General features: G+C 46.8%; 1 protein-coding gene across 1 annotated transcript in view; it reads right to left on the reverse strand.

Annotated features, from left to right (window-relative positions):
• The window catches only part of T265_13018 (hypothetical protein), a gene marked incomplete at both ends in the record, with an annotated part of 28483 nt that extends 22173 nt beyond the window's left edge, over positions 1 to 6310 (reverse strand). Inside the window, one exon of the mRNA XM_009166752.1 lies at positions 5730 to 6310. Coding sequence (XP_009165016.1) covers positions 5730 to 6309 — 580 coding nt within the window. The remainder of the gene's footprint in view (positions 1 to 5729) is intronic.
• Between the last annotated feature and the right edge of the window lie 11566 nt (positions 6311 to 17876).

The raw sequence follows: 17876 nt of genomic DNA on the forward strand, positions 1-17876 counted from the left end.
GGTGCTGTCGGTGCTACTCGCCTTCCAGGGTGGGGACCGCGTGATCTTCACTGTGCCTGGTTGGAGACACTAAAAGATATGGCTGCCAACCGATTTCAGTGGCGTTCTTGTTGTCAGTTTCTATCCAGATTGCCTGAGTGAATGTCTGGAGGTGTAGACATCTCGGAATGACTGTGTTAAGCTAGCACTAAGTCCCTCCCCCATCCACCTTTATTCTTTTCTCTACAATAAGGCTTTCAAATAAATCATGGTTGTACGGCAGTGAAGCATCGGTATGATGTCATGCTGTTGATGATGATGATGATGATGATGCCGGACCGGCAAGCGTCCCGAATTCTGGGCCAACCTCGTGCGGGCCAGGCTTATCGGCCGTAACAGCGCCTAAAGACGTGCGGTATAGCGGGATCCGTGTGGATTCCTGCCTAACACCCTCGAGAGTTGAGGAAAGCCGTTAGGAACCATAGATTTCTTTCGGGGACGGTAGCACAAGGCGCAAGAAGACTTACGCACATTTCTAGCGACCGCGACATATTGTCAAACACATACGTCATCTGGTAGCGAGCATGCGAAATGCACTCATGACAATAAACGTGACACAAGTTGGCAAGTATTACACGTCTTGATGATGAGTGCGCTTATGGCAGCCATGGTTTATATAGCCGCTATGAATAACGAATTGTAGCACCCTTTTTTGAATTTACACAGGGGTGTCGAGCGCCGCATATCGAGTCAAAGGATCGCTACCGATGTCAAGTAAGCCAATCTGGCTAACCGTTCAGGTGTAACAATCTTCCGGTGCCCAGCTGCAACGCTTCCTTGAAGAATCATGAGGATCAGTGGGTAAGTTCACACCTTAACCCCTGGGCTATCTCGAGCTACCAATGTTATGGTTAAGGTATGTTTTGTAGATGCATGATCGTCATGCAAGTCCGTCAATCCAGATTCATAATCTAAAGCCTATTAGTCTCCTTCCGGATATTGTCGGAACTTAAGTCCTTTATCGCCTGGAGGGTAGTGTCTGTGAGAAAGTGGACGTGGATGGAAAGGGGAAGCAACAGTGCCGAACTTCAACAGTTCCGGAAAAAAATCTGGATAGTTCATTTCAAACCATAGCTTGGGGGACGGGATGGCCCAAGTGGTTACAGCGTGAATTTACTGACCGGAAAGTTCGTGGTTCGAACCCGACCTCTAACTCTCGACTTCCCCTGCCTAGGCTTGGGCAGTATCCCAGCCCTCGTGCAACCTCCGGGTAGCATAGCAGTTAGGCATCGAAAGGGTGCTACAGGTGGACGATAACTTAGTCAAAGCAAGACACAGCAACTCGCCACTGTCCTTGAATGACGCTGCTAAAAGCTCATCCGGCTGTGGCTGGATGGTATTTTAGGATGGGAAGTTATGACATAACTTCAGATACTGGAGGAGGTATGAAGCCACAGCTCTCGCTGGGGTTGAAAATTTACAAGAACAACTCAGTCGGTTGGCACAAAAGTTCGTAAATTGAAGGCTTTCTTGAAAACGGGCAAGGAAGTCTGGAAAAAAGATGAGAAAAGAAGAACAAGCGGTGGTGCGGTGCCATAAAAGATTGTTCAGTAATGGAGTGGTGGATTAGGAGATACTGCAAAGTGAAAGCACCAGCATCAGTTACCCTGCCTGTCTATGCAGCAATTAAGACGACCCGGATAGTGTTACCACACAACGGCCGGTGTTACATAAGATAACTTGTATACGTTGAGGACGTGATTGCTTCTGGGATGAGATATCGTTGGGGTGCCAGAAACGTACACCGATGGGCTATTGAGGCTCTCAAGTAGGTCCTGCTTCAGAAACCCAACCGTAAAGCAGCAGTGGTCAGCCTGTTGCTGCCGATTCGCGCTTCGACCACTGAGCCCCCTTGAGCTCCAGCAACGGATAACGGGGCTATATTCGTGACTGTTAATCTTTCAGACCACTCTCATTGACACAAACCATGCTCTCGTTCGGTGTCAACTTTTGACAAGCTTCTTCGGGAAGACCTAATAAACGAACTACTCTGTTAGCCATTCAGATTGCCAGAATGAGTCTGGAGATGTAGGTACTTCGGAATGATTGTAGAAAGTTGACAGTGAATCGCTACCCTGTCAATCCTTATTCTTTTCTTCACAATAAGGCTTTCAAACGAATCATGGTTGTATGGCAGCGACGCATCAGTGATGGACACTGATGTCGTGCTGTCCACGATGATGAGGATGACTTTTAGACACTTACGGATTAAAGTCTTCTATAACTGACCTACACAATGCCTTAAGAGCCACATCCTAGGGGAAGGTCAATCGTCAATGGGACGAGATAAGCACAACCAATCATATATCAGGCAAGAATGGCTCAGTCATTAAAGTGCGACTTTGTTGACCGGAAGGTCCGTGGTCCCAACCCGACCTCAGCATCTCAACTGCTCTTGTCTTGGCTTGGGCAACGTGACATTGTCTCAGCTCTTCAGTTGGCATGGTAGCTAGACACCAAAAGTGTGCTGCAGCTGAACGATTATTATTATTTTCGGAGACATCAACATCATCAATGACAGCAACATCAGTGTTGGCACTGATGCTTCACTGCCGTATTCCTGGAGGCCCACCAAATGAGAATCACCACCACCATCATCACTGATAGCAACACCGAATAAGAACACTGATGTTCACTGTCGTACAACCATAACAATTTGTCACTAAAGTCTTACAATGTAAAGAAATAAACTGGGCAAGGATGGTGACCTAAGGATAGCCTATTACAAGCATTCAAGATGCCTACACGCCCAACACTCGGTCAGCCGCCATATCGGTCAGTGTCCCAGCCGAGCACAAGGAGGGTTACGTGGATCCACTAAGAAAGGCAGAAAGCATCAACAGCACCCAGACTTTCTAACACCGTTCACTCCATTCTGTCATGTCCAGTCGTATCCACCTCTAGGTTTCCACCACTATGAAGTATCGTGAACAACGTTCATCATAACAGCCAACCACCTTGGTTTGTAGCACCGGATGCAGTTCTTGAGTGGAGAACCTTCTATTTTACCAAACAAGAGGTTCTCGCGCATCCATTGATTCTCGCCGACTTCATTCCTAGTAATGAGACATCCGTTGTCAAATACCCGGAGGTATCTCGGATCCCCCATCCGAAGTGGTAAACATTCTCGACCGTACAACAAACGACCCGCACTTTAGTCTAATACATGTATCCCTTGAGACCCAGTGATACGCAATTGGTGCAAATTGGCCCTTGAGACCTAGTTTGTCACACTACCCTCAGTGCGTACCTTGGAGAAAAACTCAGCGCATGACTGTACATGGGATGCGAAGCGTAGGCCAAAGGACTGGACGACCTTCGTAAGCTTTTGCAGTAATACTTGTGCATCCTATTCTTTCAAAAATAGGAGATACTTGTCGTCCCCATACTCTATGTAGACAGGGTTCGCACTCAGAGAGAGTTTTAGGCTCCGTAATTCACTTCAGCACCTCATTACTGAAAAATTAAGCAAGAATTGGAGTGAACAGGCTTGTCAGACACCGTGCGTGGGAGAGGTTTTGGAGAGCTCCCCATTCGCTCCCACGGAATAAGCATTGGATTCCAGAACAGTAACTATCGCTGCTCAGTGCGAGTCGTAGTATCCCCTTAGATGCTGAGCATAATTCAGCTCAACCACACCCCACGTGTATATGGGGAAGTCCGGTGGAATGGAGGAAGCTAGTGCGGTTGGCCATGTTCGGGGTGTTTCACCTCACGTAGAAAACCGGATGAAAAAGTAGTAGTTGAAGAGCTCACCAAAGATGATGTAATTTTCAGATACGGCAAGGCCAACTAGGCCAAACATTTTCAAGTGGTTTACGTAAGTCGGTGTGTTGCCAGGGCTCCTGAGCTCAGATGGACCATCAATATCGTCAACCAAAGCTCCTCGTCAAACAAGCCGATAGAAATATCGATAAACCCGGCTAATACCATGGCATCTGTACTTTCGTAGGACAATTCGCTGTGCATGTTCCCATCCGAGATGAGAAGAAACCGTTCATTAGGGGTCCTTACACCGGGTGCCAGATTAATACAGGAAAATAGTTTGTGATCAAATGCTTCGAGCAAAATCCGGGACCCATTTTTGGCTGCCACCCTAGGTAGTTCTCCTGGCTTCGGTGAGATGCACCATCCGTAAACGTCCGTATCACGTTCAGGTACTCGGAAAGATGGTGGTTGAGAAATTAGTCTATATTACCCCAGTTATTAAAAGAATACCGCCAAGATAAACGAGGAAAGAAGGTTCCAGAAGCACGAACCACCAGAAATCAATAAAGTGATCTAATGAAATTAAAGGTGTGACAGTCTGTGGCACCAAGATATGGAATAAACTGGGCTGTGTGAGTCTACATTCGACCGTTGAAACGAAGGGGGAAAATGGGCTAAGTTAACAGAACGTGGTTGACTGAGTGGTGAACAACGATCTAACGATAAAACCCAGTCCATGGATGCTGTATGACATTTTAACGGCATGCGAGCACTGATCGGTTTACAGCTCGGTGAGCGAAAGGCCATCTTAACTGAGCCCCTATTAACGAGCAACACAGGTCCTCTGCAATCAGGGAGGTGATACTCCCAAGATAAGGACTCGCGCGAGGACTATCGACGTACTGGTGGAGACGTGATGATTACTTGTATCACGGCTGGTTGGAGTGTCTGGAAAGAGTACGTAGAGTTGATCGGAACTAACTCTTAACCAATTTTTACGCCAACTTCAGCTAGTTTTGAAGCCTGATGGGCAGATAGGAATAAATTACCCTGTTTTATGACGACCGAAATTCCCGAACAAGGGTGGCTATCTTTCAGTCTGATATAGCTCCAGGAAACCCAAGCTTCATCACTCAGCCAAGTACTCAGGACTTATCACCTCAAGCCTCATATGCGCCTTTCTGTCATGAGTATGGCATTTTAAATGGAAAATACACGGAATGAAACCGTATTTGTAAACAAAGCTAAGGGCCAAGCTAAACCACCTTTGGGTGCTCACTCCTCCGATAGAAGCTGTGGAAGCGGAATCCTGTCCTCTTTTTTCAGATGAGCCCAAGTCTGATGAACACTAACAGCAAAACTGGTTGGGAAAGCCTGGGTAAATGACTCGACCCCGTTTGCTAGTCTCTAAATCAATGGCATCCCAAGGGTTAACCGGCGAACCTGTCGTCACACGATTTCAGACAATGGATCTGAACCGTTCCTCATTTTGTTGTCACCTTGCAATTAATAACTTCCATCATCCGGGGGTTGCGTGTGACGATTTTCCGTCCCATCGCCGCTCTAGCGGGTGTAGATACGAGGTGTGTCACGGTATCCAACTAGATCAAATGCACCAATGACAGATTCCAACCTAACGTCGCGCAACTCAGCTACCGGTGTGCACACGGTGATCCGTCGATCCACCGAACACCAGGCTTCGAGTCAGTTTAGATGACGTGTGTCGGTGACAAATAGCTGGGATGACGACACCACAGCTGTTTCGCTACTGAAAAGATAGCAGATTGGCTCTACGACGTCCAAACGCCAAGGTTCATAGCCCAGGGTCTTGTTTCGTACGGATCTTACTCGCGCCACGACAACCAGCAACGTTCACATACCATAGATCTGTAGGACCATGTTGTTTCCCAGGCTACACCATGAGAAATCACGAAATAAACGATGGCTCATCACATGTGGCACGATAAAGCGTCAATGCTTACCAAAGTCAGCTATTTTGACGTTGTGGTTCGAATCCAACAGTAAATTTTCAGGTTTAAGATCACGATGAACAACTTTGTGCCTGTGGCAGTAGGCAACACCAGAGATGATCTGCTGGAAGAATTTCCGTGCCTCTTTCTCTGACAGTTTTCCCGATTTCACGATGAAATCAAACAGTTCACCCCCGCTAACAAATTCCATTATCATAAAAATATCCGTCGGTGTACTTATGACTTGGTACAGTTTGATAATATGGGGATGCCGAAACAGCCATAAATTGAGAATTTCCCGGCGTAGTTTCCCCGCAACATCCAGTGCCTTGATTTTGTCGCGATTGACAATTTTCACAGCAACTTGCACGCCGGTGGATTTGTGTATTCCAACTTTAACTTTTCCAAAGGTTCCTACTCCCAATGTTTCTCCGATTATGTAGTTGCCGATGCGAACCTCGGGAGCACATTTTGCAGAACGCCTCCCGTCAGTCATTTTTTGGAAAAACCCGGGCTTTTCGGTGCTCACTAAAACAATAGGATCAACTGATATACACGGATTCACGGATTGATAGACGGGGTGGAAAATTTCGCCCAAGTTTCCCAAGTCAGTTTTATTCCTGTCGTTCAGCGGCTGCCGTTAACCTGGAGGACATGCGAAAAAAGGGTGCGGCACTGCTACTTCAGTTCTCAGCACAGGGCAATAAACTTTCCAGGGCGAGGGTTCGCATAAAATACCGTCTGACAGTGCTTCGAAATTGGTATCAGATGTGGCGTGGCCAACCCCAGGAGGAAAAGTTATTCCACACAGCGACCACTTGAAATGAGAAAAGTTTGGCTAATTAAGGTGCTCGCTCTGAGGTTGAAAATCTTACCATAACCCCGGCGTGTCTTAGCTAGGTCAGCGTGTAAAACCTGTTGGCCAAACCTCGTTTAAACAGTGCATAAGTAAGTATTTGGTCTCCTCAGATCCGGTGATGCTCCCGAGGAAAGAGGTCAAGCACCACGAGACGCGTTTCTCAGTCCACGTATTTAAGGTCGGCGACCATTTTCGCAGCAGCTCGCTAGGCGCGCTCATAGAGGGTTACGTCCTTCTTGCGTCCTGAGTGGACAACTTGGTTGACATAATCAAGAAGTAATTTGACGTAGGCCCGGTAGAGTACTTGAAAGTTCTTACGGGTAATACGGGAGAAGGTGAACCGAACGGTGGGTGCCTTCTGAGGCGATTTCACATGGTGCAGTGAGAAGGGCGTTTGGAGAGAACCATATACCCTAATAGTTTTGGTATTTACCCTCGTGTTGTCTTCTGGTTCATTCCCACCATGCACGACAAAAGCGTTCTCTGAATTCCATCTGAATGACTTATGGACATAATTTTCCTCATTCAGAGGAAGGTGCCAGTCCAACGACCATTGCATTGCAGCTTCTACGTCCATGGCATTCAAACTCTGGGACTTCAGTTGTCTGGAAGAAGTAGACATGGAGTTTAAAGCATGTCTGAACCGTCGCTGACGTAGATCAGAAACGGAAGTGGTCCCAAAACTGAGCCTTGAAGAAATCCAATTGAGACAGGCGCCGGAGAGGTGTGGCTGGAGTCAACTTTCACTCGAAATTTTTCCGTCTAATAGGAACGCCTTAATCGATAGAAGGATGCCAGGAGATCGCAGAGTGTGACAGGTGAGAGTTCTACACTACTCACGCTCCCACAGTTTTAGGCTGGTACACGGGACAAAAAGCAATAGATATGGTAAGCACAAAAGGTTCACATGTTAACTGAAAGGCTTGTAAACTCAAGCTCTGATGCCTAGTTTCGGATCAGGTCGTCATGGTGTATCGTACGGTGGCTTCACCATCTACAGCAAGTTTCGGGAAAGAAATAGATCGAAAGGTGCGCGAGCATACGTGTGACTGCGTGCCATTTAGGCGGTGAGCACAACTTCATGTGCATAAATAGTAAAAATAGTTATGAATGCCAAAAGATATAACCGTAAAATCACTCATTGTTTTACAGAATAACTTGAGATGGGTAACGAAACCAACCGGAGAAGCCGAACACTGATTGGGGGGTTTGTCCATTTCTCATTTCAGACCATGACGTGAGGCACTGGGGCCTGACCGGCGGAAACAATTCAATTTCCACGTAGTTGGTGGATCCCAGACGTATTTTCGAGGTGGAATTGGTGAACAATTTAGAGCCAAAGTGACCAAAACACAAAGTAGAGACTTATCCCAACCTCAGTCGGACCCAAACCTTGAAAACTTAGTGAACGCTTCCCTAAAAACTTTAACATTGCAAACGTTTTGTTCCCCAGTATCCTCCACTCTCTGGACACCTTCCCCCAGGTTAATCGCGTTGATATTGTAATCTCCTGCAGATATGAGTAGAGTTTCTGCGGAAGCGAGTTAGAAAATGAAATAAAAAAGAAGGGACTGCGAAAGATATTGGAGCAATGAGTATAGGAAAATGAGTGCAGATGCTGTTGTATTGAATCCTCTGACTACAAATAGCCGATTGAGGCGACCAACAGGATGGCAGAAATTCCAGTACAAAAACAGGCCAAGCAGGCTATCAGAAATTCATGGGTATCCCCAGACCTTAGTTTGGCAGAAAGCGCGACATAGTACAGTAGTTCATGAATGATTTGCTGGTTTGTGGCTTGAATTGCCTCTGCTGACGTAGTGCTTTATAAAAACTGAACATAGATATGATTAATTGTGACCTAGCACTTGGACTGACATGCCAAACGCCAAACCTGAATCGCTCAACGAATCTCAGGCTCATAGAGGAACGTTTGTCTCGGCGTTTCAACGAGGTTGGGCGGAACCTGTAGATGATGGACTGCATTCAGTTTAAGGGCCGGAACTTGGGCTTCCTTCATAGGTGTGTCCCCATCACCTAGAATTGTTATGGCATTATCGGCGACCCTGGAAGACAAGCTAAGCAATCAAACATAATAGGCTGGGGGCCGCTACATATGTCGACTAACACCAATATCGCGGCCGTAAAATCGAATGTGATTAGCCTTCACTGTGCATAGAGTTGTACTTCTTCAAATTGGGAGGTGTTTGCAACCCCCTCGTTTCAAGAAGCCGGATGGACTAAAGGTTTCCATTTATACCTAAGCTGCCTGGAACATTACAAAAAAGCCTACGAATTCCTCGCCCATTAATGTTTCGATGTCTTGAGATGTAACCAGCGACAACACTCGGCGGATGGTTGATAGGGCAGTGGAAGGTGCCATTGTCAACTCAGCGGTTGTCATAGGTCTTTGAAACTACATGAGGTCCGTTGCGGTTCAGTTGGCTGGACGAAAAGGCCCTGTTTCCGTTCATTCTCAGTCGCACAACGTTTCTCCTAACACCCTGCTGCCAGATTACCAAGCGAATTAGCTCAGTTTAGGTGAAGCCATGCACACGAATGTGTTATCGGTGAAGGGCCTTGTGGTTAAGGATACCATGATCGTCAGCTTTGATACAGTCTTCGCTTGAAGACCGAGTTGTCGCTGGCGACAACCCTGCCCAAATTATCAGGTCACTTCCCATCTCCGAGAATTCAATCTCGGATGATCCGTCGCTAAGAGAACCGGTGCACCTTCCGAATGTCCGTCTCACATAAATTTATGAAAAGTTAGTCACTATTTTGATGGTAATTGATGTTCCAGATGACTTCCATGTTATCGATCAAGATGTCACTCTCTGGAAAAGCCCTGAACCTATCTAACGGCCTAAGGATGGGCTATTTTTTCACTCTTTAAAACCAGAGTGAACACCAGTCAACTGCATTAACAAGCATTCTAGTGCCAGGATCCAATATTGAGGCCGCTTGAATCTGATTTCAAAGAAAATGTTGGTTAAATATGGTACCTAATAAAGCCTCGGATCAGAATACTGAGATGATGAGATCGGTGGAGCTGCAACATATTTCCGCTGACGTCCAGCTCTCATACCCAAAGACTAAAGGACTCCCGGTGCAAATGCCAAAAACGCAACAACCCTTAACTCCGAAGGACCTCAGGGACATATGCCGATCCCAAATCCAATTTGGAATCTTCCACGGTAGAAGACTGCATTGGACGAACTTGCCTCCTTATGAGACTACTGGAGCAGATAAATCTGCTTGTAGCGGCGAAAACATCGTCAGCCATACAAAAAGTTTCGTATTTAATCAGAGGGCTGTCTGTCAGCGTTAAGACCAAACACGTTCTCTCGGATGAGCCGGCAGACGTCATTACACTTCTTGGAACAGGGATGAGCGGAGAATCCGGTACAACGGTCAGTCCCAAAGTTTTGCTATGGTAACGTTATTTTCGAACTTTCCTCAGCAAGTTTTGTACAAGCCACTGGACGAACGCTTTACGGTCAGCATTTTAATTCCGTGTCTTGCATTTACTGCGTTACAAAACGTGAAAGCAGCACAAGCTATGGTCTTTCTGGCATCCGATTGGCACACAAAAGCTAACGCCTTCGAACATTTGAATATTCCAAGCTCTTGTACTCAAGGCGTTTGGGATGCCCTTGATGGTCATATGTCGCCATTCCCCCCTAAGGCCACTGGGCCAAAACGCACACTTAACATTGTTCCGAATTTCTGGACGAAAATATTCTCAAAACCCAACAGAAGGGCCTAATCAACTGTAGAAAAACGCCATACAATTGACTGTTCCTGGTGGTATCGGGGGAAGCGTGCGTGCGTCTGTCTTTTCCGGGGGCATCAAAAATTAGTTTGAACCGGAGAAATGACGATGTCTTCGATGGACCTACAGTTGTTGAATTTCCATCTCCAGATTTTTCCCAATAAACCTTCAAGAGTTGTATGATGCCAAGACCTAGCAACTCTTCATAGTATCATCCTTTAAAGACATTCAAGTGGGAAATATTTTAGTGCCAAAATAACAACCTAAAGTGAATCAACCAACGCCCAAATTTTCTGAAAATTCTGAGCTCATCCAGAGAGCCGGCAGTCATTCCGAAAGGGAGGGTGTCAGATTGGAAGGATGAATCCTATTTCCCTCGAAGTTTAGAAAAGTGAAACTTGAGGGTGCTGTGAAGCATGGAGCGTTCACTAGTGACGACGATGGGGTGAATTTGGGGACGATGGTGCAGATTTGGTTTGCGATGAGGATGGAGATTGCGATGTCGTAGTTTAGATCGCCGGGTTTGATATGAGACGGTGGAGGGCGTCATTTGTGTGACATGCCTGTGATAGAGCTGCAGGAAAAATAACTTCCCTTCGTCCGAAAAAGATAGATTTGGAACCCAGCAGTGGGGATTTTGTGGTTTTCACTGGAAGTGGATCGGAGCGTTTCTTCTGAGGTGGGCAGAGTTTTCAGTGGCCGAGGTCGTGGTTGTCCCAATCTGAGGGGACGCAATAGTGGCTTTGGACATCGTAGCGGTGGCCAAACGCTGAATTGAAGTGTTGCTACTAATAATAATCATGTTTATTCCCAGCATGTGGTGGCATGCCGTCTGGCATGATCATATGTTCACCGTCCGAATGAAGCATGGCTGGGTGGTTTGTGCGGGTGCGGGTTACGCGAAAAGAGGACAAAGTCATAAACAGTGAGGAATATCCGATGAAATAGTAAAAATAGGTTTCTTTCCCAACTTGCTGGGAACAGTGGGCATGAAGTTCGACTAGTTCAAAGACAGCTAGCTGGTGTAGCGTGGAACTTCAGGAAGTCAGCGGTATTCGACGTTCGAGAGGGTGTAGCGACGGCACACGTCAGTACTGAAGTGTGCAGATATATAGTTTGGTATTACGGAATCCACACGGCACACACAGCACTCATTTGCACAGGTCGGGCGACACAGAAAAGAACACCGGAGCGTGACAACAACACACGTGTATTAAACCGAAACCGAAACAGGAAGACGGGGGTACAGAGTCAGGTCAAGGTCAGTCAGGGGGTGTACAAGAGGGTTACTCCTTCCTGCCCAGGGCTCGTGGTGGCCCGTCCGCGGTACCTGCAAAAGGGGAGAGAGAGGCACACATAAGGTCATATGATAGACGTGCGAGCCGCTACAGTCAAGTTTCAACTGCATTAAACTGGCATGAACTAAAGCTGAAAACCATTGCTGGCCACGAGTGACCTTGGGCGGTTAGTTAAATGGCCGGAATCACAACGAGCAAAAGTGGAGGTGGAGATGGAATAGTTTAATTTGGGAGTACATGGCGAAGTTTGTCTAAAAAATGCGGTTTAATCTGAAGGTAACCAGACTCACTATTTTCACTGTTGTGGGGAATTCAGGTGCAGGGGATAGGTTGGATGGGTTATGTTGCTGATATATGGGGCGATCTGAACACCGTACACGGATTTGAACTTGTGGAGGAGGCAATCCAAAATTGCAGCAGAAAAACCAGGCTAACCATATTTGAACGAATACTCATCGGGTACAAAAGAGCCCGTCCCAGAGACGGGGTCAGATGAACAGTTTGCTCGTGGTTGTGACTACAGGCTTGAGTGGGCGGGGGGTTGCGGTCGAAATTCTGGAGAAAATAGTCGCGGGAGTGCCTTTCACTGGGTATGATAGTGCCATGCCATCACCGCCCTGAAAGGTCTTGGGTCACGGAAAGCCCCGTAACGGTCGTCAGGTTCCCGCAATCGGAGAAGGGATACGCAGTTCCTTGGCAGCTGGTTCTGGGTGAGATGGAGAGTGACACAGAGTCAGGTGTATGCAAGCTCACGGATAATTTCCATTTCGTTGGAGGACCGTGTGAGTGTAGACTAGACACCAGCCAGTTTGAATGAATAGCAGTTCTAGGGACCGTTTGGGCAACTGCAGTTGAGGTTTGAAGCCTGGGAAGAGGGGCGACGAGAAAGAAATTAAATGAAAGCAGTAGCGCGTGTGTTAGGAGGCATAAGATACAACGGCGTATATTAGAAAAAACTCCAAAAGGGGATGATAGCACGCTAAGTGGACCCAAGAAAGATGAACACGTTTGCTGATCTAGAAGCCTAGTACTAGTTGGGCCAGAGTAGGTGTCTAGGTTTAGGAAGGTGACAACTTTGTCGTCGAGGTAGCTAGCAGGGAGGCTAGCTCCTTGACCAGTTGAGGATGGGCGGTAGTTTTTGGCTCATCAAAGCATCATGGCTTAGAATCCTTGCTTTGCAGATAAAGGTGTTAATGTGAGCAGTGATAGTAAACAAGTGAAAAGCGAACAAGCAACAGCTTCCCAGATAATTGATAAGAATCTTAGCTTAGCTGAGGTCTATCACGTCAACCTAACAGGAAAGTAAGATTAAGGATCACCAGTCGCCGAGTCACTGCTGTCAACTCCAGAAAACGAATGGTGCACGGCAAAAAACAGTCGGTATATGCTAGCTGTGACTGCTTGTAATCAGATGGCAAGTTGTTAGCATTCAGTGCATACGATCGCTATAGATGACAAGAACGTGTGTGCTATTTTTGTGTGATGAAGCGGACCTAGGGTGGTGTGACCCAACCAAGACGAAACTGGCAACTACTTGCACGTCGACGCTAGCCGTGAACCTCGCACAGTACCCTCAGGCTACCTCATGTATAAATGTTTTTTATTTTTTTATAGAACAAACGGGGGACAGCTTTCATTCGCTTGTATTTCTTGGTGCTTCGAGGCAAGTGACAACAGGAACAAGGCCAATCCAGCTACAGACACACAGTAACGGTGCTCTTTCTTGGTTTTCCCGAATTAAAGGCCAAGCTCAGAATCACCGGCGATGGGCGATAGACCCGTGCCACTGGAGGGGTGGTGAGTATACGAACTTACCATGGTGCAACGTAACAGGGCGACCCTCCCTGCAGGGCGTACCCCTCCACCACATGAGGTTTTCACCCATGGAGAATGCTACCAGGTCTGCAGGGTGACAAGCCACCGAGCAGGCATGATTGCGGTTTGTGCATTAATAAATAACTCCAACTACCAGATATTTTATCCGGTTGAGGGTAAAGCCAGGCCAGTAAAACAGCTCATTCATTTCGAAAAGGCAAACAACAAACAGCCACTGGAAGAGGCAAGTCGAGGAAGCAAATGAAACTCCAACCGCCTTTTGTGTGATGGGAATAGAAGTGAGATGTTCAGAACCTGTATACTATGGCTAAACGAAGACAAAGCATTAGTGTGAACCGCCTTGTCAACTAGAGGCTCACCCGTGTTATGTGTGTGTATGAATAAATGGGCTGTGAGGCCAAACAAGTATTTCATTCATAGCGCATCGTCAGATCTACCTTTTGATGTGTGTGCTGCGCGTGTTCGGGGGGATGCAGAACGTTTCAGAACGGCTAGGAGCTTATGCTTCAGTTTGGCTGAGATTAGCTAAATCCAATCAAACAAAGCACCAGGCATTGGATAGTGCTGACAGGGATGGGACCAGGCTTGAAGAACTAGGAATAATTTGGCTGGGTACAAAAGCGTAAGACCGGCGGAAGGAAATTCAACCAGGTCGGTAAAGACAGGCTCGATGACAGTCACGGTGGCAGGCGCTAGACATTCTCCGCAATTCAGCTACGCTTCAGAGATCGGAAATGTAGTCGCAGGAAGGGAACGTCTGCATAAGAGATAGAAGGGCCCAGGGATAGAGCGATAATACCATTCCCGTTTATTTTATCCCTTGCTTGCGGTGAACTGAGTCGCGAGATAAGGGAAATCCGCGGTGGTTTTGGGAAATTGTGTTGATTCTTTTCTATTTTCATCGTGTAAAGCGTGCCTTCATGTTTTGGGCCTACATCATCTTTTCGCTTTTACCTCAAACGTAAACCGTTCTTTGCCCTCGTCACTGTCGGTCCGTTTAAAATTAACCGGGTGGGTTTCACTAGCCTGGGCCAGATGTCTTGAGTCGGTGTGAACTTTAGATCTCATTTGGTACTGGCAGGTACCAGGAGACCGGTGTAGTCCTACACTTTGAGGTACGCGTGTACTGATAAACGCCAACAGGGTGATTTAAATTTGTGGACTTTGGGCGTGACACAACCTGGCTCAACTAACTGCTGGATTCAGTCAAAAGTGTGAGGTGATGCTGATGAATAGGGCCGACACAGGTAGATTCAAATTGATGTTGAATCACGGGTGATTTGGATGCATTTGGTGATCTATTTGCACGTGAAGCGGTGGTCAGGCAGGGTGCAGAGCTGTTGCTACCGAAATTGATGGAATGTGGTAGGATCAGTAGGGCCTGAAGAGTATAGAGAGGTATCAGAAAACTTGGAGTCTGATCAGAGAAAAAACCAGTGAGATGACGGAAAGTCCTTGGAACGGCCTATATAAAAATGGATAGGAATTTCTTGACACAGCAGCAAATGACTGTTCCGCCGGCCAATATAACACGAAGCGCAGAACAAACCATTATAAGCGCGCTCCTCGTTGACGAGTATGCAGTAAACTCAGATGGCGGGGCAAGGGGCGACCATTAGTGATAAGAGCGGCTTCTCTTTCTTTTCAATGTGAGTCCGTCAATTGGTGGGCGTAAGGCCATGTCTATAGTAGTGGCGTAGTTATGCCAGAGTGAAAAGTTAGTCGGTGAGTTCATGAGAAAGCAGACTAGTTTCTGGTTTGGTTGATAGGGGCAATCAGGTAGTGGATCGCACAGTGGGTGGCGGCAGTTTTTAACTCTATCATAGAATACCATTATAGGGACCGGGGCGACTAATATGAAGGGGGACAACAGATAGACCAGAAAAAACCGGGAGAAGGCTTTCGACATCATTCATAATGGACCGTAGTTTGACTGAATATTACTGTGCGGACGGAGCAGTAAGGCAAAAGTATGTGTTGCCAGTCATTGAGTTTCTACCTTCAGCTCTAAGCAATGTGGGCTGCATAGCAAAAAAGACTATGGACACTATCTGTGAACGTTTGTACTAATATAAGTGTATATATTCTATAGTTTATGCGTATCTGAGCACTCCATGAAACATGAGGAATGACAGTCTGTGATATGTGCCTGGCGAGGTTGACTTGGTGTTTTGCTAACCCGAGTAAGACCAATGTGGCAGCAGCACCGCACACAGATGTAAATCATGGACGTCGCAAAATGTCTTCAGGTGAGACGTACTGCACTACTCACAGTTTGTTGAATGCTCTCCGACAGCCCATAACCGGCTTCGCGCTTCATGGACGCGGCCCCCGAATTTCAATCCGGCCAAATTGCATGAAAATTAATGAAATGCGCTCATTTGCCCACCAATAAGGTGTTGAAGGGGGACTCACCTAGAACTCAGCTGAATCTCTCGTTAGTATTGTTCATGGTGCTTACAAACATCACGAACATGAGACTCAGCTGGGTTCCAGATGAGTCACTCATGAAAACCATATTGGTATGCAAATGCGTGTGTTGAGCTACTTATTTTCGGGCTAGGGCATGTATTCTTTGGAAGAACATGAAGGAAGAGTTTTTCTTCGCCTGCGTTTCGTGGCACTAGCGGATGAATGACACTACTTGAACAATCACAAACAAGTAAATAAAAACGGGCAACAACGGTGCAATTTTATGGATTTCTTGAATTGAAGCCGGGTCTCAGAACTATCGACGAGGGACGTGACGCGGTTCCGTGAGTGGATGTAGCAGAAGACCCACTGGCATCAGCGGCTGACGCCTTGACACAGTAATGTCCTCAACCACTGTATTCTTCATCTCATGGCCTTCAAACGAATGAACTTTGGTCATGCGGTAGTGAAGCATCAGTGTTTGGGCAGTGGTGTTATACTACCGATGATAATGCGTACCGGATACGGAAAGGAACAAAAAAACCTCGCGTGTTGAAGATTACGCGATACAGTTACGTCAACCGCAGGCGCAGTTTCTGCTTCCTCAGCGTCTACCAGCCATGAGCCTCCTTATCACCAAGCCTGATTTCTGGACAAACAACCGTGCATCCAAACGTCCAGATCGCCTGGAAACCCCAGAACGTCTAACTCATTTACACCACCTAACCCTGAATCCGATAAACTTCACGGGAAAGGAGGGAACGAAACCTACAAAATCCCCCTATTCCGCAAATAACCCAACGAAGTCCATTTGATGACTAGTCTCGTAACAACTGGCGCATTTGCGTCATGTATGACGAAGGCGTTTGCTGAGTTCCTCCCTCCGAAAATATGTAGACACAATTTTCGTCATTCGGAGGAGCGAGCCAGCCCATCGTGTGTGGATATCCATGTAGTGTTCTAGCGTAGGAGCTCCAAGACTACAGGACTTCGGTAAAAGCAAACAGACTCGAATGTGCGTGCGGGACGTCGTTAGCTTTTCTAGGACTAAGCGGTGAAGTACTTCAACGCAGGCTAGTGCAGAAATTAGACTGGTGTCCCGATTTCACTCGGAATGTTGATGGTGCTAGGGGATTTTTGGATTTTTGATGGAGATTTCATCTGTAAGTGTAGCTGAAAAGCCAACCATTGTACATTTCTTTCATCCTTATTGGGAATTTAATGGTCCACACTGCACGAAGCTCCAGACGGTCTCGAATCCTCACACAAAGTGTTGGTGACGGTCTGGCTCCGATTGGGACACGATGAAAATGCGTTCCATCACCCTGTGCAGTATGATAATACAGTTGTCAGTTGAGACTACCGCACACCTTTATCAACTCCAGGTTGTTTTAAAGCCCACCAACCCCATGAACTTCACTGTCTAATTCCTACAGTGGTCGTACAGCCAGTTGTATTTTTTCCACGGCTCAAGGTCACGAGCTAACGTGCAACGACACAAACTATTGTTTGAAGAACAGATTTAGGGTCACATATTTCATTGAAGCTCGTCTGATGGACGGAATTGGTGGTGCACGGAAAAATACGTAATCTGAGTCTGATTTGGCTATTTAAAGAGGATAAGTGTCTCAAACCCTTGCACATTTCTACACAGCCGGGCTAAAAGGTGGTGGGTCCACTGATCATTCACGGATTCACGGATTGATACACAGGATCGCGGCTATTGCCCAAGTTTCCCGGGTCGGTTTTGCACCCCTCGTTCAGTGTTTGTCGTTCACGTGAAAGGAAAAAGTGAAAAAAGGGCGCCCCACTGCTCTTTATTTTCTCATCGCGGAGCAGTATGCCTGCCAGCGTGAGGACCCGTATAAATAAGTGCATAATAGTGCTTTGAACAAGGTTCTAGAAGGAGCATGGACAAACGTAGGAGGAAGGTCATTTCACGCAGCTACTACCCGAAAGGACAAACAATTTTGTCTGAT

This window comes from Opisthorchis viverrini (genome assembly GCF_000715545.1).
Source record: "Opisthorchis viverrini unplaced genomic scaffold opera_v5_30, whole genome shotgun sequence".
Lineage (NCBI taxonomy): Eukaryota > Metazoa > Platyhelminthes > Trematoda > Opisthorchiida > Opisthorchiidae > Opisthorchis > Opisthorchis viverrini.